A 27,454-nucleotide genomic window follows, 5' to 3' on the forward strand; every position below is an offset into this window, starting at 1 on the left:
GACACATAGTAAATGCTTAACAAATACCACAATTATTATTACTATTAGTAAGAGTAGTAGTATAATAGTAGTAGTAGTATGCCTGGAACTCTCCTGTCTGGACCATACTAGGCCCATGTGAACCCCACGTGAGGCAACCCGATAATCTTATATCTACTCCAGTGTTTAGAACAGTGCTTGGCACATAGTAAGTGCTCAACAAATGCCATTATTGCTATAATTATTAGATTCAAGATGCCCCCAGCTCTAAGTTTTCCTCCCTTCAAAGCCCTACTGAGAGCTCACCCTCTCCAGGAGGCCTTCCCAGACTGAGTCCCCTTTTTACTCTCCTCCTCTCCATCCCCCCCGCCCTCCCTCCTTCCCCTCCGCACAGCACCTGTATATATGTTTGTACAGATTTATTACTCTATTTATTTTACTTGTACATACTTACTATTCTATTTATTTTGTTAATGATGTGCATCTAGCTTTATTTCTATTTATTCTGATGACTTGACACCTGTCCACATGTTTTGTTTTGTTGCCTGTCTCCCCCTTCTAGACTGTGAGCCCGTTGTTGGGTAGGGATCGTCTCTATATGTTGCCGACTTGTACTTCCCAAGCGCTTAGTACAGTGCTCTGCACACAGTAAGCGCTCAATAAATACAATTGAATGAATGAATGAATGAATAAGGCCAAAATCCGATTATGCCAAACTTTCCCTGACATTGCTACTGACCACTCTAAGTCTGGAGCAAACCATCCCCCCTCAACCCCTCGAGTAGAGGTCCTCCTTCGGGGTCAAGGATTCTCCAGTCTGCTGAGCCCTCGCTGGGGAAAGAATCCACCCCGTCTTGCCACATACTGAGATGGAGTTTGGCCCCTAGTCTTGTGTCAACAACCTTCATCCAACCCTCCCCCTGCTCTCCTGACAACCGTGGAGAAGGATCTGCAGGCTTCAGAGAAGCAGCGTGGCTCAGTGGAAAGAGCCCGGGCTTGGGAGTCAGAGGTCATGGGTTCAAATCCCAGCTCCACCACCTGTCTGCTGTGTGACTTTGGGCAAGTCACTTCACTTCTCTGAGCCTCAGTTACTTCATCTGTAAAATGGGGATTAAGACTGTGAGCCCCACGTGGGACAATCTGATCACCTTGTATCCCCCCCAGTGCTTTGCACATAGTTAGCACTTAACAAATGCCATTATTATTATTATTATTCACTCCAACGGCATCACCGTTTTCCTTCAGAGGTCTCCGGGCCCTCTCTAAGTAACAGAGATGGTGGAGTGGGGCAGCCTCCTGTGAGGCCTGGCCTGCTGACTCTTAGACACCAAAGGACTCTCAGGTTCCCTGCTCTCACTGGTCTTGGGCTACTAGAAAGCACCTCTGGACCCAGTTTTAATAATAATAATGATTGAGGTATTTGTTAAGCACTTACTTCGTACCAGGCACTGGAATAGATACAAGATAATCGCTTAGTACAGTGCCAAGCGCTTAGTACAGTGCTCTGCGGCTAGTAAGCACTCAATAAATACGATTGATCGATGGATAATCGGGTCAGACACAGTCCCTATCCCACACAGGGCACATACAGTCTAAGGGGGAGGAAGAATGAGCAACGCTCACATCCGCCAAGCTGGCTCTCTTCCTCCCTTCAAAGCCCTAATGAGGTCTCACCTCCTCCAGGAGGCCTTCCCAGACTGAACCCCCGTTTTCCTCTCCTCCTCCCCTCCCTCTGTCCTACCCCCTTCCCCTCCCCACAAACCCTTGTGTCTACTTGTACCTATTTATTCCTCTATTTATTTTATTAATGATGCGTAGATAGCTGGCTCAGTGGAAAGAGCCCGGGCTTTGGAGTCAGAGGTCATGGGTTCAAATCCCAGCTCCGCCAACTATCAGCTGTGTGACTTTGGGCAAGTCACTTCGCTTCTCTGGGCCTCAGTTACCTCATCTGTAAAATGGGGACGAAGACTGTGAGCCCCACGGGGGACAACCTGATCACCTTGTAACCTCCCCAGCGCTTAGAACAGTGCTTTGCACATAGTAAGTGCTTAATAAATGCTATCATTATTATTATTATTATTAATTCTGCTGGTATTGACACCTACTTGTTTGGCTTTGTTGTCTGCCTCCCCCCCTCTAGACCGTGAGCCCGTTTTTGGGAAGGGACTGTCCCTCTCTGTTGCCTAATTGTACTTTCCCAGGCGCTCAGTACAGTGCTCTGCCCACAGTAAGCGCTCAATCAACGGGACGGAATGAATGAATGAATAAATGAATGAATGTTCTCTCCTCAGGCGGCGCGCAATAGCCGCCGCGGCCGACAGGCGGCGCCCCTCTGCGGCGCCTGCGCACAGCGCCTCGTTCACGCGCGCGCCTCGTTCACGCGCGCGCCTCGTTCACGCGCGCGCCTCGTTCACGCGCGCGCCTCGTTCACGCGCGCGCCTCCTCCAGGAGGCCTTCCCATACTGAACCCCCTTTTTCCTCTCCTCCTCCCCTCCCTCTGTCCTACCCCCTTCCCCTCCCCACAGCCCTTGTGTCTACTTGTACCTATTTATTCCTCTATTTATTTTATTAATGATGCGTAGATAGCTATAATTCTATTTATTCTGCTGGTATTGACACCTACTTGTTTGGCTTTGTTGTCTGTCTCCCCCCTACTAGACCGTGAGCACGTTGTTGGGAAGGGACCGTCTCTCTCTGTTGCCTAATTGTACTTTCCCAAGCGCTCAGTACAGTGTTCTGCCCACAGTAAGCGCTCAATCAACGCGACGGAATGAATGAATGAACAAATGAATGAATGTTCTCTCCTCAGGCGGCGCGCACTAGCCGCCGAGGCCGACAGGGGGCGCCCCTCTGCGGCGCCTGCGCACAGCGCCTCGTTCACGCGCGCGCCTCGTTCACGCGCGCGCTCCTCCCCGTGACGCGGCGCCGCGCTCACCTCCTCCAGGAGGCCTTCCCAGACTGATCCCCCTTTTTCCTCTTCCCCTCCCCACAAACCCTTGTGTCTACTTGTACCTATTTATTCCTCTATTTATTTTATTAATGATGCGTAGATAGCTATAATTCTATTTATTCTGCGGGTATTGACACCTACTTGTTTGACTTAGTTGTCTGCCTCCCCCCTTCTAGACCGTGAGCCCGTTGTTGGGTAGGGACCGTCTCTCTCTGTTGCCTAATTGTACTTTCCCAAGCGCTCAGTACAGTGCTCTGCCCACAGTAAGCGCTCAATCAACGCGACGGAATGAATGAATGAATAAATGAATGAATGTTCTCTCCTCAGGCGGCGCGCAATAGCCGCCGCGGCCGACAGGGGGCGCCCCTCTGCGGCGCCTGCGCACAGCGCCTCGTTCACGCGCGCGCCTCGTTCACGCGCTCACCTCCTCCAGGAGGCCTTCCCAGACTGATCCCCCTTTTTCCTCTTCCCCTCCCCACAAACCCCTGTGTCTACTTTTACCTATTTATTCCTCTATTTATTTTATTAATGATGCGTAGATAGCTATAATTCTATACATTCTGCTGGTATTGACACCTACTTGTTTGGCTTTGTTGTCTGCCTCCCCCCTTCTAGACCGTGAGCCCGTTGTAAGGAAGGGACCGTCTCTCGTTGCCTAATTGCACTTTCCCAGGCGCTCAGTCCAGTGCTCTGCCCACAGTAAGCGCTCAATCAACGGGACGGAATGAATGGATGAATGAATAAATGAATGAATGTTCTCTCCTCAGGCGGCGCCCCTCAGCTGCGCCTGCGCACAGCGGCCCGCCGCGCGCGCCTCCTCCCCGTGACGCGGCCCCGCCCCCGAGCACGCGCTCGCTCCCGCGGCGTGCGTGGCCCTGTGCGCGCGCGCTCCCGCCCTCCCCCGGCGCGGCCCCGCCCCCCGCGCGCGGCCCCGCCCCCGGCCTGGCGGGCTGAGGGAGTCGCGGCGCGAGCGAGTCCGGCCTCCCGCTCGGGACCCCCCTGACCCTCGACCTCTGACCCTTGACCCCCCCGCCATGGCCCTGGTGACCCTCCAGCGCTCCCCCACCCCCAGCGCCGCCTCTTCGGCCAGCACCGGCGAGGTAAGCCCGACCCCCGGCCGTCACTCACCGATTCCGGGATGCCCATGTTTTCTTTTAATAATAATAATAATAATGATGGCGTTTATTAAGCGCTTACTATGTGCAAAGCGCTGTTCCACAGTGATCAGGTGGTTTTGTCGTCCGTCCCCCCCTTCTGAACCGTGAGCCCGTTGTCGGGTCGGGGCCGTCTCTAGATGTTGCCCGACTTGGACTTCCCAAGCGCCCAGCACAGTGCTTTGCAATCAATCAATCAATCAATCGTATTTATTGAGCGCTTACTATGTGCAGAGCACTGTACTAAGCGCTTGCACACACTAAGCGTTCAATAAATGCGATTGAATGAAGGAATCCGGCTTGCTCTTTGCGCGGGCACCACTGACCCCAGGCTGCCCATTGCCCGGCCCGTTGCACCCACCCCGGCCTGGCCCCAGTCTGCGGGCACCACCCGCTCTGCACGGACCCCTGGGCACCACTGACCCCGGGCTGCCCATTGCCCCGCCCGGCCCCAGGTAACAGGGCTGTGGAGATCCGGTCTGCTCGTTGCCCGGGCACCACTGACCCCAGGCTGCCCATTGCCCGGCCTGGCCCCAGGCTGCAGGGCTGCGGGGATCCTGTCTGCTCCTTGCCCGGGCACCACTGACCCCGAGCTGCCCAGTGCCCGGCCCGATCCCAGGCTACAGGGCTGCGGGGATCCTGTCTGCTCCTTGCCCGGGCACCACTGACCCCGGGCTGCCCATTGCCCGGCCCGGCCTGGCCGCAGGCTGCAGGGCTGCGGGGATCCGGTCTGCTCGTTGCCCGGGCACCACTGACCCCGGGCTGCCCAGTGCCCGGCCCGGTCCCAGGCTGCAGGGCTGCGGGGATCCTGTCTGCTCCTTGCCCGGGCACCACTGACCCCGAGCTGCCCATTGCCCGGCCCGGCCTGGCCGCAGGCTGCAGGGCTGCGGGGATCCGGTCTGCTCGTTGCCCGGGCACCACTGACCCCGGGCTGCCCAGTGCCCGGCCTGGTCCCAGGCTACAGGGCTGCGGGGATCCTGTCTGCTCCTTGCCCGGGCACCACTGACCCCGGGCTGCCCATTGCCCGGCCCGGCCTGGCCCTAGGCTGCAGGGCTGCGGGGATCCGGTCTGCTCGTTGCCCGGGCACCACTGACCCCGGGCTGCCCAGTGCCCGGCCCGATCTGGCTCCAGGCCACAGGGCTGCGGGGATCCTGTCTGCTCCTTGCCCGGGCACCACCGACCCCGGGCTGCCCAGTGCCCGGCCCGGCCTGACCCCAGGCAGCAGGGCTGCGGGGATCCGGTCTGTTCGTTGCCCGGGCACCACTGACCCCGGGCTGCCCAGTGCCCGGCCCGGCTCAGCCTGGCCCCAGGCTATAGGGCTGCGGGGATCTGGTCTGCTCTTTGCCCGGGCACCACTGACCCTGGGCTGCCCAGTGCCCAGCCCGGCCTGGCCCCAGGCTACAGGGCTATGGGGACCCGGTCAGCTCTTTTCCCGGGCAGCACTGACCCCGGCCTGACCCAGCCTGCGGGGACCTCGGGCTGCCCATTGCCCGGACCAGACCCGCCGGTCTGCCAGGACCCAGGGGTCGGCAGTGACCCCGGTCTGCAACACTGACCCCGAGGATGCACGGACCCCCGGGGCTACCATGACCCCAGCCTGCTCCTTCCCCGGCCCGGACCCGGCCTGCAGCACTTACCCTGGCCTGACCTCAGCCTTCGGAGACTCAGGTCTGCACCGACCCCAGGGCAGCACTGACCCTGGGCTGCAGGGATCTGGTCTTTGCTGACCTCAGCCTGCAAGTACTCGGACCTTGGGCTGACCCAGGCTGAAGGGATCTGGTCTGCACGGACCCTGCATTGACCCCAGGGTGTAGGGACCCCGGGCCAATCCCAGCCCCCAAGGACTCCCGTCTGTGCCTTTCCTGGGCTGCAGGATGAACCCCCACCCCCCCAGCAGCACAGATCCAGGGCTGACCCTTGTCTGATTATTCCTGGGCCGGACCCAGGCTGCAGAAACCCCGGTCAGCACGGATCCATGGTCTAGTGGCTAGAGCTCAGGCCTGGGAGTGAGAAGGACCTGGATTCTAATCTTGGCTTTTCCACTTGTTTGCTGTATCATATCAACACTTCACTTCTCTGGGCCTCAGTGACCTCATTCATTCAATCGTATTGAGCACTTACTGTGTGCAGAGCACTGTACTAAGTGCTTGGGAAGTACAAGTCGGCAGCATGTAGAGACGGTCCCTACCCAACAACGGGCTCACAGTCTAGACCTCATCTGTCAAATGGGGGTGAAGACCGTGAGCCCCAGGCGGAACATGGACTTCTGTGTCCAGCTTGATTAGCTTGTATCTCCCCCAGCGTTTAGAGCAGTGCTAGGCACATAGCAAGCTCTTAACAAATACCATTAAAAAAAAGAGAAGGACCCCTTATGAGCAGGGGCTGAGATGGAGATCCAGTGGTGGTTGGGCAGTCCTGGGTTCCTCCCCAAAGAGTCACCTTCCTCATCCCTCTCGGGGGGGTCCTGTGGGTGCTAGTGGGTGAGAGCTTTGGGGTGGAAACGCTCCTCCTGTGCGAGACCACAGAAGCCGATCATCATCAATCGTATTTATTGAGCGCTTACTATGTGCAGAGCACTGTAAGGAAGGGAGAGGAAGGAAGCCGATGTTTGTGGAGGAAGGGGCTGGAGGGAAATGCATCTCCAGGGGGCCAGGAAATAGGCCCTACATCATCCCTTAGTGCTCAGCATTACGGGAAAAGTGGGCTTGTTCCCCGGATGGCCGTTTGAAAGATTCAGGGAAAATGTTAGAATGAAAGATCTATCTCTTTCTCAAACACACATACTCTCTCTGAACACGGCAATTTGAAAGATTCAGGGAAAACGTAAGAATGAACGATCTCACACACACTCTCTAAACATGGCAGTTTGAAAGATTCAGGGAAAATGTAAGAATGAAAGGTCACATATACACACTCTGAACATGGCAATTTGAAAGATTCAGGGAAAAATGTAAGAATGAACCATCTCACACACACTATCTAAACATGGCAGTTTGAAAGATTCAGGGAAAATGTAAGAATGAAAGGTCACACATACACACTCTGAACATGGCAATTTGAAAGATTCAGGGCAAATGTGAGAATGAAAGATCACACAAACACACTGAACACCTGTTTACATATTCTGTGCCTGCCTGTTGAAGACGATCATATGGTATTGTATCCGTGGGAATTTTAAAATTTGTATTCCTATGTAATCCTGTGTGTTCTTAGGATGTTGGTACCTGGGTTCAATATACACATAAAGAGCTGTTTAATGATTCATTTTCCTCTAGGTGTTTTGAAGTGAAAAACAAACCATAAAAACCCCTCTCAAGTTCATTTTGGTTTCACTCTATCGATTCTGGTGGAGAGATTTTCATGTGTTTCTACAAATAAGGATATACCGCAGTGGTTCTTGCCTCATCTCTGGCTAAGAGCTTTAGAGTAGGTTGTTACTCCCACCATTTTCTCCTCAGAATACATCTGGTTAAGAGGCTGGTCCCCGAGTAGTCGGACATTATTATACTTATTGTTTATTGAGTGTCTATTCAGTGGTAGGCACCGTTTGGACCACAGATTCAGACAAATGTACAGTGCCTTGGATTCCCCTTCTGAATTTAACAGGCAGAATACCATCAGAGAGTGATCCAGCTGGCCGGAGGTGGGTTAATGTTACACCAGAGTCAGAAGTGGGCAGTGCTAGATTGGACCACCCAATGCCTAAACTGGTTCAAGCTGGCGGTCCCAGAAGATGGGCATTTGGAGGAACTTCATTCAGTAGTATTTATGGAGTGCCTACAGTGTGCAAAACACCATACTAAGTGCTAGCACTGAAATGGAGGGAAAGGCCTTTATCCACTACAGTGGGACGCCATTTCAGGGACACAGACTATATTTTAGACGACTTGTCTTCCTACATAACAAACTGACGGACAATAACTTTAATTAGCAACCGTTGGATCATCCACCTCAGCGTCAAACAGAAACTCCTTTCCGTTGGTTTTAAAACACTCAATCGCCTTGCCCCCATCTGATCTCGCTAATTTCCCACTGAAGCCCAGTCTGCTCACCTCACTCCCTTAACACCAACCTACTCACTGCACCTCAGTCTCATCTATCTTGGGTCACACAGCAGGCAAGTGGTGGAGAAAGGATTAGAACCCAAACCCCTGGCGCCTCCCGACCCCCAGGTACCCCAATTCATGGGTAGTGAAATTGCTGTTGAACACAATTGTTTTGTCAGGTCTGTGTCATAGACCAGCTTCTGGAGCTCCTCCCTGCATTGGCCTTTTTATTTCTCTTTTCCCATTATTCTCTTTCACCGGCTTCTGTTACGTTTTCTGTCCGGGATCAACCTGGCTGTCTCTCCCAGCCATCACTGCTTTCCAAGTTTCCCTTCCACGCTCAGTCAGTGCTTGTGTGTAATATGCAAAACTTGCCAGGTTCCATTGGAGCTGAGTTGTTGTTTCTTTTCTGTTGTTGTTTTTGTTTCTCTCATTTTGGTTTTAAAGGTAATAGATGAAGAACCAAACCTACCGAGCATGAATGGGCATTCATTTTACGGTGAAAACCCTGACCTTTTTGCTTTTAAAAAACATCCTTTTCTGTGATTTTCTTGCATGAACCAACAGTTTAGAACATTTCATATTACATTCACATTTAATGATTTTAAGTTAAGAACAATAATAATAGTTGTGGCATTTGTTAAGTGCATACTATGTGCCAGGTACTGTACTAAGCACTGGGGTGGATACAAGCCAATTGGGTTGGGCACAGTCCCTGACCCAGTAGCTCAATGTCGATCCCCGTTTTACAGATGAGGTAACTGAGGCCCAGAGAAGTGAAGTGACTTGCCCAAGGTCATACAGCAGACTTCGAACCCATGACCGTCAGACTCCCAGGCCCACGTTCTATGCACTATAATAATAATAATGTCATTTGTTAAGTGCTTACTATATGCAAAGCACTGTTCTAAGCGCTGGGAGATATAAGGTGATCAGGTTGTCCCATGTGGGGCTCACAGTCTTAATCCCCATTTTACAGATGAGGTAACTGAGGCACAGAGAAGTGAAGTGGCTTGCCCAAGGTCTCACAGCTGACAAGTGGCAGAGCGGGGATATGCCATGCTGCAACGACAAGGTCTTAAAAACTAGTGACAGGCTGTCTACTTCTGGCGGTCCTATTCTCAAAATGTCATTCATGGAATAGTGAAGGTTATCTTTTTATTCATCAGCTTTCCTGTTTCCAAACCCATTCCTGGGGCATGGATGTGGAAACGAATCAACTTCAAACTTAATGACGAAAGGAAAGGGACAGTTGATTGAAATACGTCAGTAGCATCTCTCAGCTCCAGTAATAATACTTTTGCCACTGATACCCAATGTTGGATTTGAAGCGGCATTCAAAGAGTACACATGTCGGAACCTGAAATTCCTTCATGGAAGTTACCAGTGCTTAGAACAGTGCTCTGCACATAGTAAGCGCTTAATAAATGCCATTATTACTATTATTATTATTATTAAAAAGGACAGGAGACCAGCCAGGTGAATTTAGATCTGATCAGGAGTAAATTCTTTAGCTCATTTTGTGACGATCCTCACATTCTTTCATCACATGAGCCCCAGGCTGAAAAGTATTCTAGTGTGAAAGTGGATGCTCAGATTTATCTTGTTGGGTAAATTTTTTTTTAAATACAGGAAGCGCTATTTAAAAGCCTAGCAACATTGGTTTTCTTGAGCATAGGTGGGGGTGTACAATAATGTCATAAAACTTTGTCTTTTTCCCTAGTTGGAGGTTGGCAGTGATGAAGATCGCAAGTTAAACCTCAGGTGAGCAAAGAAACTAAATCCATGTTCAACTTCTCTTCAGATCTCAAAGTGCTTATATTTTACTGCCTAATTCAGGATTTTTGTAAATGCATTCATTTCTGCGGAAGGCGTTTGACAGATTTGAAGTACCTGTATTAAGTGAGAAGACTTTTAAAAAAATTACAGAATTATTAGCTCCAAGGTAGTTTTCAGTCTGCATAAGAAATTTACACGTGCAACACATTTTTTAAAAGAAACCCTCCCACAAAGCATAACTATCAGTGGTTAGGTTTGTTAAATAATGCCAAGGATAAGATTAGCTTTTCACCAATTAAGCTTCTTCCTGTTTTGGAGGAGTCTTACAATTAGAAGTTAAGATGCTCTCTTATGTGGTTTTGGGCGTTGAAAGAGTTTTGTCTCTTGTGAAATAATGAACAGAATTTTAGCAGTACTCAGTGAAGAGACGAAGTCTGTTTCATCATGTGAGGAAAATTAATTGGAGGAAGAAATGGGTGCTCAGAGATCTGGTTAGGGTTCTGTTGAGGAGAGCAGGAAAAATATTAGTTAGTTCTATAAAAACATTGTTTTTATAGACTTGGGTCATCATTCAATCAATCAATCTTATTTATTGAGTGCTTAATAATAATAATGGTATTTGTTAAGCATTTACTATGTACCAAATACTGTTCTAAGAGCTGGGTTACATAAAGATTATCTGGTTGGACACAGTCCCTGTCCCACATGGGGCTCACAGTCCTTATCTGCATTTTACAGATGAAATAACTGAGGCCCAGAGAAGTCAAGTGACTTGCCCTAGGTCATACAGCAGACAAGTGGTGGAGCTGGGATTAGAACCCAGTTCCTTCTGACTTCCAAGCCTGTGCTCTGTTCACTAGGCTAAGCTCGTAGAGCAGTGTACTAAGCACTTGGGAGATCACAATATAACCGAGTAGATAGGCACATTTCTTGCTCACAACAAGTTTACAGGCAAGAGGGGAAGACAGATATTAATATAAATACATTATGGATATGTACCTAAGTGTTGTGGGGCTGAGGGGGGGGTGAATAACGGATGTAAATCCAAGTGCACAGGGGTCATTCTGGGATTCAATGGTATGGAATCAGAGAGATTTGTTTCACATTTCCGGGGCCATACTGAGATGGAGGAGCCCTTTCTGGGACTCTCATGAATTGGAATTTCTTTTTTCATCAGTTTCTGGGCCTTAAAGCCTCTCGAGCCCCCAGCTGACCAAGAACTGTCAGACACGGCTGAATCCTCACAGTGGCAAGACTTCCAAGTGGGGGCAGTAAGGGACTGGGTTTCAGAATGTTGCTGGACAATTTTAGCTGTTTTCGCTTTTTCTCTCTTAATTGGTTGGAAAGAAAATTGAAAATCTGTTTATTTAGGAATTCACCGATCTTTGCGGGAAGAGCAGAGAATGGTGACTCCTCCCTGCCAGTCCCAGAGAAGCTTTGAGAACAGGTTAGACTGCCGCTCTTTAGGCACTGAGATGGAGCAGAGCCTAGAAGAAAGAGCACAGTCCTGGGAATCAGAGGAAATAATAATAATAGTAATGGTCGTTGTTAAGTGCTGACTCTATGCCAAGCACTGTATACACTCTGGGGTGTATACAAAATTATTAGGTCCCACTTGGGGCTCACAGAGTAAGTAGGGGGAAAGCAGGTGTTGAATCCCCATTTTGGTGGAACTGAGGCACAGAAAAGTGAAATGTCTTGCCTGAGATCACCCAGCAGATAAGTGTTGGAGTTTGGGATTAGAACCCAGGTCTAGACACAGTCCCTGTCCCACGTGGGGCTCACAGTCCTTATCTGCATTTTACAGATGAAGTAACTGAGGCAGAGAGAAGTCAAGTGACTTCACAGTCACTTAACTGTGCCTCTGTTTCCTCTTCTGTAAAATGGGGCTTAAATACCTGTATTCCCTCATTCATTCATCCAGTCATATTTTTTGCATGCTTACTATGTGCACAGCACTGTACTAAGCGTTTGGGAGAGTACAATACAACAATAAACAGACACATTCCCTGCCCACAACAAACTTACAGTCCTAGACTGAGAGTTTAACTTGTTTCTACCCTGGTGTGCTTGGCACACAGTAAGTAGTTAACAATTACCACAATAATAATAATAATAATAATGGTTGTAACTATTATTATTTAAAATGGTTGGGAATCCCTCAGGCCATCTTGCAGCCTTGACCCATCCCTGCCTTAGCTTGCAAAACCCAGGAGAGAGAATCATGGCACTCTGCTTTCCATGGTCTCTTGGGAAAAGCACTTGTTTTGTTTATTCTTAATTAATCCTAATTACTGATTTTTAATTATCTTAGAAGCCTAACAGTGGTGATTTCTAAATCGAACCATGAAATGTTTCTGATGGAAAAAAATCCCTCTTTCTCCCTGCTCCAGCTTAAGAGGAAGAATCTTTGCCAAGAAGCAGCAAAAATGCCAACAAGTAGCTTGGTAATTCCCAGAGATGGTGTCTTTTTCATTTTATTGTGAGTAATTGGGAAAGTTGGCTTCTTCAGTCTTATGGAGTGAATCCTGAAATGTAATCAGTTCCTTAATCACCAGCTTCCACATAGCCAATCAATCAGTTGGATCCACTGAGTATTTACACTATGCCGAGCATTTTGTTTTTGATGGTATTTAAGTGTTTACTATGTGCCAGGCACAGTACTAAGTGCTGGGGTAGATCGAAATTAATCAGGTTGGTCACAGTCCAAGTCCCACATGAGGCTCCCAGTCTTAATTCCCATTTTACAGATGAAGTTATTGAGGCACAGAGAAGTGAGGTGACATGTCCGAGGTCACATAACAGAAAAATGGCAGAGCTGGGATTAAAACCCAGGTCCTTTTGGGTCCCAGGCCCAAGCTCTATCCACTAGGCTTTTAATCTGAGGGCAGCGTGGGCTCACCAGGGCCTCTCTTGTGGACTTTAGTCTGATGGCACTGTACCGAGGCCTCTTCTGAGGATTTTAATCCGAGGGCAGTGTGTTGTGCTCCCCGAGGCCACTCCTGAAGACAAGTTTGAGGGCAATGTATTGGGCTTTCTGAAACCCATCTTGAGGACTTTAGTCTGAAGGCAGTGTGTTGGACTCTCTGAGGCCTCTTCTGAGGTCTTTACTCTGAAGTCAGTGTTGGGCTCCCTGAGACCTCCCCTGAGGACTTTAGACTGAGGGTAGTTTGAGTTCTTCAAGGCCTCTCCTGAGGACTTTAGTCTGAGGGCACTGTACTGAGGCCTCTCCTGAGGGCTTTAGTCTTTGGGCAGTGTGTTGGGCTTCCCCAAGGCCTCTCCTGAAGACTTTAGTCTGAGGGCAAGTGTGTTGGGCTCTCTGAAACCTGTCCTGAGGACTTTAATCTGAGGGCACTGTACTGAGGCCTCTCCTGAGGACTTTAGTCTGAGGACAGTGTGTTGAGCTTCCCAAGGCCTCTCCTGAGAACTTCAATCTGTCGACTGTTTGAGCTCCTGAGGACTTTAGTCCAAGAGCAGTGTGTTGAGTTCCCCATGACTTCTGAGGGTAAGGAAGAAGAGGGAGAGAGAGAGAGAGGGTGAGGAGGCTCAGTAGCAGCAGGAATATTTAGTGAGCACCCAATGGGTGACGAGTGCTGGAAGTGCTTGAGTAAACTCTACGGACACACTAGATCTGTTCCTAATCAATCGGTGTTAATTTATTGAGCTTTTACTCTGTGCAGAGAATGGTATGAAGTACTTGGGAGAGTACAGTAGCATAGGTAGACTTGAACCCAGCTCTCAAGGAGCTTACAGAATAGTGAGAAGGAGTTCAAGCTGTAATGGGGGAGCCTGGTTTAAAAAGATTTGTGAAGGGTGGGCTCGAATAAGGTAAGAGAAGAAGGATATACTCTTCTGGGAGCAAGCTAGGGAGGAGAGAGGAAGAAATGAGATGAGCAGCAAGAGGGTTGAGGGAAGAGTTACGGGAATCCAATTTTGATGATCAAAGCCCCTTTTTCAAATCCTTTTTTTATAATTGTATTTATTAAGCGCTTAATGTATGCCAGGAACTGTGCTAAGCTCTGGGATAGATATAAGGTAAGTGGGTGGAAACAGTCCCCACATGGGGCTCACTGTCTTAATCCCCATTTTCCAGAGGAGGTACCTGAGGCCCAGAGAAGTGAAATTACTTGCCCAAGATCACACAGCAGACAAGTGGCAGAGCCAGGATTAGAACCCAGATCCTTTTCAAAATATTGGGCTGCTGGACACCCTTCTCTAGATTGTAAGCCTGTTCTGGACAGGGATCATTTCTACCGACTCTGTTGTACGCTCCTAAGCATTTAGTGCAGTGCTCTGCACCCAGTTGGTGCTCAATGCATGCCATTAAGTGATTGATTCTGTCTGGCTCAGTAAGTTTATTTTCCTGACCTCAAGAATAAGAGATCTGTGCTGTCAGTGCATCCAGTGTGGAGGGACATTCTGACCTGACCCCCAAGGGCCTGGTTGAGCTTTGATATCACAATTATCACAATCCACCCTTCTTCTTGCGGAAGCAGCACGGGCCCAGGAGTCAGAAGGACCTGGTTTCTAATCCCTGCTCCACCACTTGCCTGCTGTGTGACCTTGGTCAAGTCACTTTCACTTCTCTGGGCCTCAGTTCCCTCATCTGTAAAACGAGGATTGAGACTGTGAACCCCATGAGGAACACGGACCATGTCCATCCTGATTAGCTTGTATCTGCGCCAGGGCTTAGAACAGTGCCTGGCACATAGTAAGCGTTTAACAAATGCCATAAAAATGATCATTATTATTATTATCGTTGTATTTGTTAAGTGCTTACTATGTGTCAAGCATCGTTCCAAGCGCTGCGGTAGATACAAAATCATCTAAGGTCTCCGGAGGTCTGCAGAACTCGGCTAAAGCCCATCCTTAGTTGACTTGCTTCTGCCAGAAAAACTTTCCCTCCATGGGAAAACTGTGGGAACAAGTTGCCTCCGCCTCTTTGTATGAAGCAGAGCCTGGGATTTGGGCTCTCTGATTATTTTGCAGAATCCAAAATGCTTTAGGACATTCCTGTTGTCTGAGAGCAGCCCACGCTCTGCAGCCAAACAATACATGCCAAAGTGGCCTAAACATTTCTGTGGAATCTTCTTGGTACTTCTCGCTTATGATCCCCTTCCTGCTCAGACACTGTCCACCAGGACGCAGTTCTCCTGGTCCTTGCAGTTTGGGATTTTAGGCAAATTCAGGGACAGCGGCTGTCGTCTGGGGTCACACAGCAGGCAAGTGGCCAAACTGGGATTGGAACCCAGATCTTCTGACTACCAAACCCGTGCTCTCTCCATTAGGCCACACTGCTTTTTAGGTGGGCAGTGATTCTTAGAGATTGTGGTTAGTTTTCCCTGAAATTCCCTTTCTAAATTTGGAATGCATTCTCAAGGAGAGTTTCGGGAAAGGTGTCAAGAAGCAGCATGGCCTAGTGGACAGAGCACGGGCTTGGGAGTCTGAAGGACCTGGGTTCTAATCCCAGCTCTGCCACTTGTCCGCTGTGTGATCTTGGGCAAGACACTTCACTTCCCTGTGCCTCAGTTACTCATCTGTCAAATGGGAATTGAGACTGTGAGCCCCATGTGGGACATGGACAGTGTCTAACCTGATTAGCTTGCATCCACCTCAATGCTCAGGAGAGTGCCTGGCACATAGTAAGCGCTTAACAGATATCATTTAAAAGAAGGAAAGAAAATCGGACTTTACAGATGAGGGAACGGAGGCACAGAGAAGTGAACTGACTTGCCCAAGGCCACACAGCGGACAAGTGACGGAGTTGGGTGGGATTAGAACCCAAGTCCTTCTAACTCCCGGGCCCGGGCTGTATCCACTAGGCCACGCTGCTTCTCTGAGAAGAACTTTTCTCCCTTCTAGTTGAAAGTATTCCTAGGGTTGTGGGTGGGAGAATTCTTCGGCCGGTGGCCAGCAAGAGGCAGGGGGAGATAGAGGCTGATGAAAGAATCAAGCTCTCCTCTTTTCAGTCATGACAAGTGGTCACAAGCAGGAGCCCGTGGACCTTTCTGTGTGTGGGAATTGAGTCATCGGCCTGCAGTCGGATCGCTTGTGAGAGCTCTGCTGTGGGGAATGTGGTTCAGACTGGCAAGCAGCAAACAGCGCCGAGTTTTCCCAAAAGGTCATTAGCTAATAGCATCGCTGCCACCCATGAGTCAGCCTGCTGGAGACTGAGCTGAACTAGAGGAAGTTATCTCATTTCATTCGCTAGGCTGCCCAAATCCATATGCCTGCCCAGCCCACCCCGAAGTCGAGAAGAATTTTACAATCATAAAGTTCTCTTGGAATCTCTACTATTAATTGTGGCAGCCCCCCTGTCCAAACGCAGCAAAGGGAAAAAGCAAAATCCATCCCGTGTATGATATTTACCCACTGGGACCCAAATTATTTGGGTTTTTTTTCTTTTTAAATAGGAAGACCGGATTGTTTTTTTTATTTTCTGGTATGCATTGCATTGTTTTTAGAGGCTGAAAAAAAAAAGAACGGAGGAGGAAAGTGATTAGAGGAGCCTCAGCTGCTTCACCCCCCCCCCAACTCAGTTCCCCCCACTGTCGCCCCGTTTGAATGGCCTCTTTCATCAGGAAACGCTTGAACAAGTGCCTTTACAAGCCAAGATAGAGGGGAAGACACAGTGTTCTGTAAGGCATTTGCCTCTTGGGGTAGCCTCATCAAACAAGAGACTTCTCTGCTCTCATGGAATGACAGGCAACCTTTCTTGCTTGCATTTTTCGGCTGGGGGGAAAGGAGGAAGAAGAGTGTAGAAGATAAAGGATGTGAATTTTGGGAGTTATGAATCTCCTGGATTTTACTGCCTTCTGCATCTCTCTTGAACCAGCACAATCCTTCTGTTATTCAGAGAATTCCAGTTCAAATTAGTATGTATGTGCCTCTTAATTTATCTTCTACCCCAGTACTTTTTCCCCGGGGGCTCTTGTGACTGATTGACTTCTGAGGTTGGGGGTTTTTTGAGTAGCAGCGGATGGGGCTTTTCCATTTTCTTCTTGCGATTGTCTCTGCTGAAACTTAAATCCCATGCATTTTTGGAGAGGGCGGTGAGTGGTGTAGGGGAACTTGCGTATGTTGCTTTTATGAAAGCATTCTTCAGAGGAGAAAAACTTGCCTCTCTCACCCTCTCCCCGTCCTGCTTTTTTCCCTTCTCAAGACAAGCTTAAAGTGAATTAAGAGCCTTCTCGTTTTGGGGGGTTTGGTGGATCAATCAGATTTTGTGCCACATTAACAGAGAAACAGTTACCGCTCTATCATAGGAAGCCTACTCTTCCTATAGCACACCACAGAAGTCTTGGGTTTATTTTTTGGAGGTTTTTTGACGGGGGGTGGTGGTGGTGGTGGTGGTTGGTCGGAGGCGGGGGGAGGTGTGTGTGTGTGTGTGTGTGTTTTAATGGAATTATTTTGTTAAGAAAAACTTCTGGGCGGTTCCTAAATGCATTTCTTACGGGACTTCATCAAAAGGATGCTTTGAAATGCTGATGAATTGGCTTACTGTGCTTCACCATATTGGAAGCTTCATAAAGGGAATCGGATGAAGACCCAGTAGTAAATATCAATAGGGTCACGTGTCCAGATGTCTCTGAAGAAACGGGGCCTTGATTGGGATCCGGGGCGGAATCCGGGACGGGGCGATGAAGACCATTTTCGTTCTTGCGTTCAGTGGGTTCTCTGATGGGGCCATCTGTGTTTCTTCCATGCACGTGAGCCACGGTAATCATATCATCTCGGGTGGCTTTTTGCCCTTTTTACTCCTAGACTCCCAAGATGGTTGGAGAGGTCTCCCAGGCTTTCGATAATGGGGCTTTCCAACATGCCTTTGTTAGGAAATTTAGCCCTTACAGTAAAAGAGGTCTCTCGATTGTTTGGCAGACAGGGACAGAGAGTTCGAGGATGCCGGCTAATAGAATCCCACTTACTCTGGGTGGGAAGAGAAAGAGTCTGATTCTTATCCATCTGATACTGAAACAGGGCTTGAATCAATCATGAGAGAAAGTGGTCGTATTCTTTTGCCTTTTTTTTTTTTTTGGAAGGGAAATGGAAAAGAAATCAAGGGGATCTGGGAAAAAACCTTCTAAGGCAGAGGACACTGTAAATGTTTTTTTGTTTGGTGGTCTCTGGTGTGTTACAAGCCTCTTTCAATCCCCCTGAACAAAGTACAGTAATGTTGACTCAAAGACCTTTTCCTCTGACACTTTGAGTATAAACTGATTGTTGGACCTGAGATGTCTTGTGCCTTGATTCAGAAGCAGGGTTGCCTGGTGGAAAGAGCACAGGATGGGAGCCAGGAGGCCTGAGTTCTAATCCCAGCTCTGCCACTTACCCGCTGCTGGATGACCGTGGACAAGTCATTCATTCATTCATTCATTCATTCATTCAGTCGTATTTATTGAGCGCTTACTGTGTGTAGAGCACTGTACAAAGCGCTTGGGAAGTTCAAGTCGGCAAGAGATAGAGATAGTCCCTACCCAACAGTGGGCTCACAGTCTAGAAGTGGGAGACAGACAACAAAACAAAACAAGTCACTTAACATCTGGGCCTCAGTTTCCTCATCTCTAATTTTGAATTTTGCCCCACACCTGGTTGTGATAGTATTAAATGCACTGTTCTAAGCATTAGGAAAGGGTGCCCACATGAGGATTAGACACCAACCCTGCCCTGGAGGTGCCAACAATTAGAGAAAAGGCCAAGAGTCCAGCAGTCAGGAGAAAAAGGAAGAAAAGCAAAGGGCTAAAATAATCTCAAAGTCAAAATCAAGGGTATTTATTGAGCGTTTAATGTGTGTAGAGCACTGTACTAAACACTTGTGAGAGTACAATGCAGCAGAGTTGGTTGAGACGTTCCCTGCCCATTCTGAGCTTACAGTATTCACCATCATTATTATCCAGCACTTAGAACAGTGCTTTGCACATAGTAAGCGCTTAACAAATGCCATCATTATTATTATTATTCAAAGGGTTGTCTGATATTTTTTTATTCAGTCATAAAGTAACAAGCCTTAGGATTGAGGACTGTCACTGAAAGCTAAACTGATGCCAACACTTTGCTACAGTAATAATAATTGTGGTATTTGTTAGACTTAAGCTCATTGTGGGCAAGGAATGTGCTTGTTTTAGTGTCTCCCCTAAGCGCTTAGTACAGTGCTCTGCACACAGCACTCAAGAAATATTGATGGATTAAGTACTTACTCTGTGCCAAGAGCTGGGGTCGATACAAAATAATCGGGTCAGGCACAGTCTCTGTCTAACTTGTCCCTCTAGACTGTAAGTTTGTTGTGGGTGGGAAATGTGTCTGTTCATTATTATATTGTACTTTCCCCAGCGCTTAGTACAGTGCTCTGCACTCAGTAAGCACTCAATAAATTCAATTGAATGAGTGAATATGGGACTCACAGACTAAATAGGAGGGAGAACAAATATTAATCTTCATTTTTGGATGAGGAAACTGAAGGGAAGTGATTTGCCTGAGGTCACCCAGCAGGCAGTGGGGGAGCAGGGATTAGAACCCAGGTCCTCTGACTCCCAGGCACTTGCTGTCTGTCACAGTTATCCCCGAAGCTGAGGCATGCCTTGAGATCTCCTGTGGGCAGAGTGGTATTTCTGGCCTTCATGAGCACAACCAGTTTCCTAAAATGAGGGAGATTGAGTTAATTGGTTGTATTTTTGAATGGTTACCATGTGCAGAGCAGCTGTTCTAACTGTTCTAAGTGCTTGGGAGAGCACAATCCAACAGAGGCCATAAGCCGCTTCTTCCGTCACCCTACCTCTAAAGAAGCACTCGTCAGTGACGGACATTCCCTGAAACTCCCTCAGTGTTACAGCCAAACTGTACTGTGAAGCCAAGGGTTATGGCAGAACTGTGTGAAAAGTTTGCCATTGGGGAAATATTTGGGATATCTGCCTTTCCTTTACAGGTTCTCCGTGGCAGTGGATCCTGGCGACTTTCTCCGACGTCGAGGCTAATTCTGTGTTTGGCTTTTTGTGTCTTCCAGTTTGAGTGAGAGCTTCTTCATGGTGAAAGGAGCCGCTCTCTTTTTACAGCAAGGCAACAGTCCCCAAGGTCATCGAGGCCTTCAGCATCCTCACAAACCCGCAGGTGATTGGCTGTCTTAGAGAGCAGTGTTTCTATGTTTGTCACTCTTTAATGCCTCATCTCCACCCCCACCCTGCAACATCCCCAAAATCTTCCCTCCATTTCACTTCCTGCACTGGGTGGAAGTCTCCTTCTTGTGTCCAACTCCATCCCAGCAGTAACAGAAAGGATGGTTTGATGTGGGAATAAAGGCTGCAAAAAGACCGTGTTTTGTTCCCTTAAGAGAAGCAGCATGGCCTAATGGAAAGAGCACAGGCTCGGGAGTCAGAGGACCTGGGTTCTAATTTCTAATTGTCACAGGCATACCCGAAGCTGAGGCATGCCTTTGAGATCTCTTGTGGGCAGAGTGGTATTTCTGGCCTTTATGAGCACAACCAGTTTCCTAAAATGAGGGAGGTTGAGTTAATCGGTTGTATTTTTGAATGGTTACCGTGTGCAGAGCAACTGTTCTAAGCGCTTGGGAGAGCACAATCCAATAGAGGCCAAAAGCCACTTCTTCCATCACCCTACCTCCAAAGAAGCGCTCGTCAGTGACGGACATTCCCTGGGCAAGTCACTTCTCTTCCTTTTTGCCTCAAGTACCTTAGAAGTAAAATGGGGATTAAGATTGTGAGCCCTACTTGAGACGGGGACCGTGTCTGATCTGATTATCTTGTCTCTATCCCAGCACTTAGTATACTGCCTGGCACATAGTAAACCCATAACAAACACCCAAATTATTATTATTATTAAGAGACTGTAGAAAACGCTAACTTTTTTTGCTTTGAGAAAGGCAACTTTATAGTATATAAACTGATGTCTGTGATCTTTGTTGGTAAAACTAGATGGTGCAATCACCTCTGGTATACACAAGCGTGCTTTATTCAGAGGACTGTTCTTTAAAGCTTTAGTCAGACAAAAGCAGAAATGGCAACAGGCGCTGCAAACAACAAACACGACAGCGCAACAAAAGACTTTGTGTGTCCGTATGTGTGTGTCTAAGTGTACACACACGCTTGGGCAGGTTTGGTTGGACTGTGGATCCCCTGTTGGGTTTTTCGGCCACCCCTGCACCCATGGTGAACTTTCCCATCAGTGACCTCTTCTCTCCCACATCTGAAGGACAATTCTGTATTCACTGGCATGCCACTGTAGCTCTAAATTCAGGGGAGACCTTTAAGGAAAAGTCTGCTTGGGGCGTGAATCCGGGAAGGCCTCAAGATTTTGCCAAAGCGAGGGCTGAGACGGAGCGGTCTCTCTCCTGGGGAAACGGCACTTGAAATGCGGACGAGAACAGAAGAAACCATCGGAAGGTTGGTCAGTGACTTGCTCACCCTCCGGCCTTTGAATGAAAGAATACAGGATGAGGCCGGAGCGGGAAGGGGGTTCATGCGTGGCGAGCGTGGGGGGTGCCCAGAAAGGTTCAGTCCATCGTCGGAGTTATTTTCAGCTGAGAATCATGTGGCGACAGCACAGTATAGTACCGAGTGCTGGGTTTCAGTAAACACTTGAGCGCACAAAGACAGTGTGTGAAAGCCAGACTGAGGCCTCTCGATATGTGTCTGTCAGCAAATTAATAGATCAGCAAACGCCCCAAGGCAAAGATCTGATCATCGGGACAAATGCCTCTTTTAGTATGGTGTCTGTCAGGCAGAGGTTTTTATATTTACTTTCCAATCAGTCAGCTAATCAATGGTATTTATTGAGCACTTACTTTGTGCAGAGCATTGGATTAAGGAAGGGCCTCTTGGAGGTGATGCACCTTCAATAAGACTTCGAAGCAGGGAAAGTGATTATTGGATGGGAGGAGGGAAGGTATTCCAGGACAGAGGCAGGACGTGGGGTAGGGGTCGGCGGCCAGATAGATGAGATGGAGGCAGAGAGAGGAGGTTAGCATTTTTCTTGTGGTACCCAATGAAGCGGATTAAAACATACCATGGCTCAGTGGAAAGAGCATGGGCTTTGGAATCCGAGGTCATGGGTTCAAATCCTGGCTCTGCCAATTGTCAGCTGTGTGACTTTGGGCAAGTCACTTCACTTCTCTGGGCCTCAGTTACCTCATGTGTAAAATGGGGATTAAGACTGTGAGCCCCCCCGTGGGACGACCTGATCACCTTGTAACCTCCCCAGCACTTAGAACAGTGCTTTGCACATAGTAAGCACTTAATAAATGCCATCATTATTATTATTATACACGAGTCTTCCAGGAGACTATAGTGTTCTGCAGGCAAATGCCAGGGCCCCAGCGGTAACACCACGTGCAGGGGTGAGAGAGTGTGAGTGGCCTTGGGCAAGCCACTAGCACTATTATCAGTTCCTCCGGGCAGGGGCTCGGGCCTGAAGCCTTGGTTCCTGGACCGAGCTTCATCCTTCATTTATCCATCATCCATTATTGAACGTCTCCACCTACGAACCAGGATAATAAGCGGCCCCGTGAAAGAGTCCGAGGCCGGGGCTCCGGGGGACCAAGGTTTGAGTCTCGGCTCTGCCATCGGCCGACTCTGTGACATCAGGCTTGTCACTTACCTCTCCGGGCCTCGGTTTCTTCATCTGTAAAATGGGGACGGGAGAGGTCACGTCCCCTGTGAGGATCAAGGACAAGTATCCAATCTCACATCTCTTTCACATCTGAGTGAGGCAGGGGGAAAGCGGGAATAACAGTGGTCAGCTCTTTGGAAAATAATAATAATGATGACGATGGTATGTGTTGAGCGCTTTACTGTGTGTCCACTGGGCTTGACACAAGCTAATCAGGTTGGACACAGGCCACGTCCCTCACGGGGCTTACAGTTTTAATCCCCATTTCACAGATGAGATAACTGAGGCCCAGAGAAGTGAAGTGATTTGCCCAAGGTCACACAGCAGACAAGTGGCAGAGCTGGGATTAGAATGAGGTCCTTCCGACTCCCAACCCTGTACCTTGTCCACTAGGCCACACTGCTGTGAAGTGGTTTTGTGGGCTGGTTTCTGAAATATGTAAGCATCAGCCATATTAGAGAAGCAGAACAGCCCAGTGGCAAGATCCTGGGCCTCGGCGTCAAGAGACCTGGGTTTTAATCCTGGCTCTGCCACTTGTCTGTTGTGTGAACTTGGGCGAGTCACTTGACTTCTTTGTGCCTCAGTTTTCTCATCTGTAAAATGGAGTTTTTCATTGTCCATCCTCCCTCCCGTTTAGGCCGCTCCATAGCTTCCATCCCACAGACTCACAAAGTCAGGTTGTCACAAAGACTCGGAAGACAGTTCACCTTCCTAACCGCACAGAGGGAGTGTTTTCATTTTTTTCTCTACAAAGACATTCAGTCCTTGTCTCCCCACTCCTCCAGAATCTCCAGTGGTTGCCCGTCCACCTCTGCATCAAACAGAAAACTCCTTGTCATTGGCTTTAAATCACTCAATCTCCTTGCCCCCTCCTGCCTTGCCTCCCTGATTTCCTCCTTCCTCACCTCCCTGATTTTCTACTACCACCCAGCCCACACACTTTGCTCCTCCAGTGCCAACTTCCTCACTCTACCTCCCATCTCTTCCATCTCACTGCCAACCTCTCATCCATATCCTGCCTCTGGTCTAGAATGCCCTTCCTCTTCATATCCACCAGACCACCACCGTCCCCCGCTTCAAAGCTCAGTTGAAGGCCCATCTCCTCCAAGAGGCCTTCCCTGACTAAACCCTCGCTTCCTCTTCTCCCAATCCCTTCTATGTCAACTTCACACTTGGATTTTCACCCTTTTTTCACCCCTCCCTCAGCCCCTCCGCACTTATGCCCATATCTGTCATTCATTTATTATTCTGCTGCCTGTCTTTCCCTCTAGACTTTAAGCTCGTTGCGGGCAGGGAACGTGCCTATTCAGATCTGTTAGGTTGTCCTCTCCCAAGTGCTTAGTACAGTGCTCTGCACCCAGTAAGCACTCAATAATATGATTGCTTTTTTTTTTAACTTTTTTCTTCTTGATTTCAAACAGGTGACCTGCCTCAGCATCTTCAAGTAATGATCAATCTTCTGCGCTGCGAGGACAGAATCAAACTGGTAATTCAGGCAGAATTCATTAAAGAGAGGGGCCAGTTGGACATAATTCTGCCTGTGGGCTCGGGTGCCTTATGGAGCTGAATTGTCGGTGAGCACTTTTTCAGGCAGGGGAGAGTCCCGGGACTGAAGCGGGAAACAGAAGCAGCGTGGCCTAATGGATAGAGCCTGGGCCTGGGAGTCTGAAGGACCTGGGTTCTAATCCCGGCTCCGCCACTTGTCTGCAGTGTGATCTTGGGCATGTCAGTTCACTTCTTGGGCCTCAGTGACCTCATCTGTAAAATGGGGGTTAAGCCTGTGAGCCCCACGGCGGACAGGGACTGCACTCAACCTTATTCGCTTGTATCTACCCCAGGGCTTAGTAGAATACCTGGCACATAGTAAGCGCTTAACAAATACCATAAAAAAAAAAGAACAGCTCACAGTAGCCAAGGTGGGAGCCCAGTTCATTACAGGCTAAGGCACAAATCATCATCATCAATCGTATTTATTGAGCGCTTACTATGTGCAGAGCACTGTACTAAGCGCTTGGGAAGTACAAATTGGCAACATCTATGAAATTGGCAACACAAATGAAGAGGCAGCTTACCAAGCTCCTCAACAGAATCCATCAATGACACTTAGAGTGCTTTCCTTGAGCAGTGCACTGTACTAAGCGCTTGGGAGAGTATAGAATTCCCCAGCACTGCTCCTTTGCCTTCTTTAAATGATAGTAATAATAATTATTATTAATACTACTACTACCACTAATGATAATAATTATGGTACTTAAGGGCTTAACTATAAGCCAGACCCTGTACTAAGCACTTTGGGGGGCTACAGACTTTACCAATACTGTCGCTTTGCCTTCTTTGAATGATAGTGATTCAGTACATTAATCATTTTTATTCTATTTTTGTTTCTTATGGTATCTGTTCAGCGCTTACTATGTGCCAGGCACTGTACTAAGGGCTTGGGAGAGTACAGAATTTACCAGTACTGCCGCTTCACCTTGCCTTATTTAAATGATAGTGCTCCACGCCATCAGTCAGTTTTATTCTTTTATTTTATGGGATTTATTAACCACTTACTATGTGGCAGCCACCTAGTGCTGGGGTAGATATAAACTAATCAGGTTGGATACAATCCACGTCCCACGTGGGGCTTGCCGTCGTAATCCCCATTTTACAGATGAGGTGACTGAGGCCCAGAGAAGCTTAAGTGACTTGTCCAAGGTCACAAAGCAAAGAAGTGGCAGAGCCGGGATTAGAGTCTAGGTCCTTCTGATTCCCAGGCCCGGGCTCTACCCCCTAGGCCACTCTGCTTTTCTGATGAATTCCCGGTATTTATTGAATGCCTCCTGTGAACAGAGCACTCTACCAAGTGCTGGAGCATACAGTCAAATTACGCTTCAATCTACGGGGGAAGACAGATGCTAAAATAGATGCTTTGGGTTCCATCTCTCCACTAGATAATCAGAACCGGATGGGAAGGAAACAGGGAGGGTGAAAATGAGTTCCGTTTCTGTGTTTTCCGTCTCTCCACCTCCCGAGCGTTGTTGAAGGTGGTGGATTCCCCAGGGGCCAGAGGAGGGAGAGGGTCCATCACGAGCCCGTCCGCTGAAAGCTCCCGCTTTGGCTCTGTTCCAGGCAGTGCGTTTGGAAAGCGCCTGGGCAGACCGCGTCCGCTACATGGTGGTGGTGTACAGCAGTGGACGGCAGGACACTGAAGAGAATGTCTTGCTGGGAGTGGATTTCTCCAGCAAGGAGTGGTATGTCTCCTGGAGGGATTGGATTCGTCTTCTGTTGGGGCGAGGGGGGATGTGACGAAGGAAGTTATGACAAAATAAGATCGCTCTTTGGCTCCTTTTTCGTAATGGCATTTATTCAGCGATTACTGTGTGTTGAGCGCCGTTCTAAGCACTGGGGCAGATGCAAGTTAGGTGGGTCAGAAACAGTCCCTGTCCCATGTGGGGCTCATAGCTATTCATTCATTCTGTCATTCGTATTTATTGAGCGCTTACTGGGTACAAAGCACTTTACTAGTGCTTGGGGGAGTACAGTATAACAATAAACAGACACATTCCCTGCTCACAACGAGCTAATTGCTGCTGGAGAAGCAGCATGACTTAGTAGATAGAGCACCAGCCTGGAAGTCAGAAGGACCTGGGTTCTAATCCCGGCTGCACCACGTGTCTGCCCGTGTGACCTTGGGCATGTCAGTTCACTTTTCTGGGCCTCAGTGACCTCATCTGTAAAGTGGGGATTGAGACTACGAGCCCGAAAGGGGCTCATGAATTTCATGTCATGAATTTCTTTTCCCTGGTTCCTCAGAGTGGTGACTCCTCTCTCAAAGGATCTCTAGTTGGGTGGTCTTAGGGAAGCACATTGGGGTAGTGACTAGAACTCGGGCCTGGGATTCAGAAGGTCAGGGGTTCTAAACCCACCTCTTCCACTTATCAGCTGTGTGACCTTGGGTAAGTCACTTGACTTCTGTGAGCCTCAGTTACCTCATCTGTAAAATGGGGATTAAGACTGTGAGCCCTCTTTGGGACAGGGACTATGTCCAACCCAATTTGCTTGACTCCACCCCAGCGCTTAGTAAACCCATGTTCTACTGCCTGGCCCATCACCGGCCTGTCGGGTGATCTTGCCCAAGTCACTTCACTTCTCTGGGCCTCAGCTTTTCCATCTGTAAAATGGGGATAAAACTTATACTTCCCTCTGACTGTGAGCCGTATGTGGCCCAGGGACTGTGTCCTATCCGATTATCTTGCATCTACCCCACTGCGCAGCACATAGTAAGCTCATAATAAATTGCTTATATTTATTATTATTATTATTATTATCATTTTATTACTGATTTTTTGATAGCCTAGACAGGGCCATCACCTCCTTGGGGAACCCCGTATCCAAGCGTTGTATCCAAGCATTAATAAGTTGGCATTGGGGAGGACGGGTGGCGTGTGAGCAGTTAGGTAACGCCTCTCCATCTCCTCATCTGACCATCCCCAACCCCAGGCTGGACTTTTCCTCCATCCCTGAGGGCCCAGGCAATCTTTGAGGAACACCTGGTAGCCTTTCCCTAATAGATGTCCAGAGCGAGATGGGGCTTGGAGGCACAAGTGTTCCGCGTGCGGTGGTGAAAGCAAGAGGAGAGGGTGGGCATGGGGAGAGCAGGCCGGAAGGCGACCCTGGAGACAGAGTAATTCTGGCAAGTCTGGAAGAAGCTTCTAGACTGTGAGCTCATTGTGGCAGGGAATGTGTCTGTTATATTGTTGGGTCATTCTCTCCTAAGCGCTTAGTAAAGTGCTCTGCACACAGTAAGCCGACCTCACTGCTAACCTTTTGGCCACATCCTGCGTCTGTCCTGGAATGCCTTCCCTCCTCATATCCGGCAGACAGTTACTCTCCAAGAGGCCTTCCCTGACCAGGCCCTCCTTTCCTCCTTTCCTCTTCTCTCACTCCCT

General features: G+C 48.7%; 1 protein-coding gene across 1 annotated transcript in view; it reads left to right on the forward strand.

Moving 5' to 3' along the window:
- Window positions 1-3,963: 3,963 nt before the first annotated feature.
- The window catches only part of SSH1 (slingshot protein phosphatase 1), a 40,780-nt gene continuing 17,289 nt past the window's right edge, over window positions 3,964-27,454 (forward strand). Inside the window, 5 exon segments of the mRNA XM_038762688.1 lie at window positions 3,964-4,029; window positions 9,853-9,893; window positions 19,906-20,009; window positions 23,945-24,009; window positions 25,635-25,756. Coding sequence (XP_038618616.1) covers window positions 3,964-4,029; window positions 9,853-9,893; window positions 19,906-20,009; window positions 23,945-24,009; window positions 25,635-25,756 — 398 coding nt within the window.

The sequence above is a fragment of the Tachyglossus aculeatus genome, chromosome 21 (genome assembly GCF_015852505.1).
Source record: "Tachyglossus aculeatus isolate mTacAcu1 chromosome 21, mTacAcu1.pri, whole genome shotgun sequence".
Lineage (NCBI taxonomy): Eukaryota > Metazoa > Chordata > Mammalia > Monotremata > Tachyglossidae > Tachyglossus > Tachyglossus aculeatus.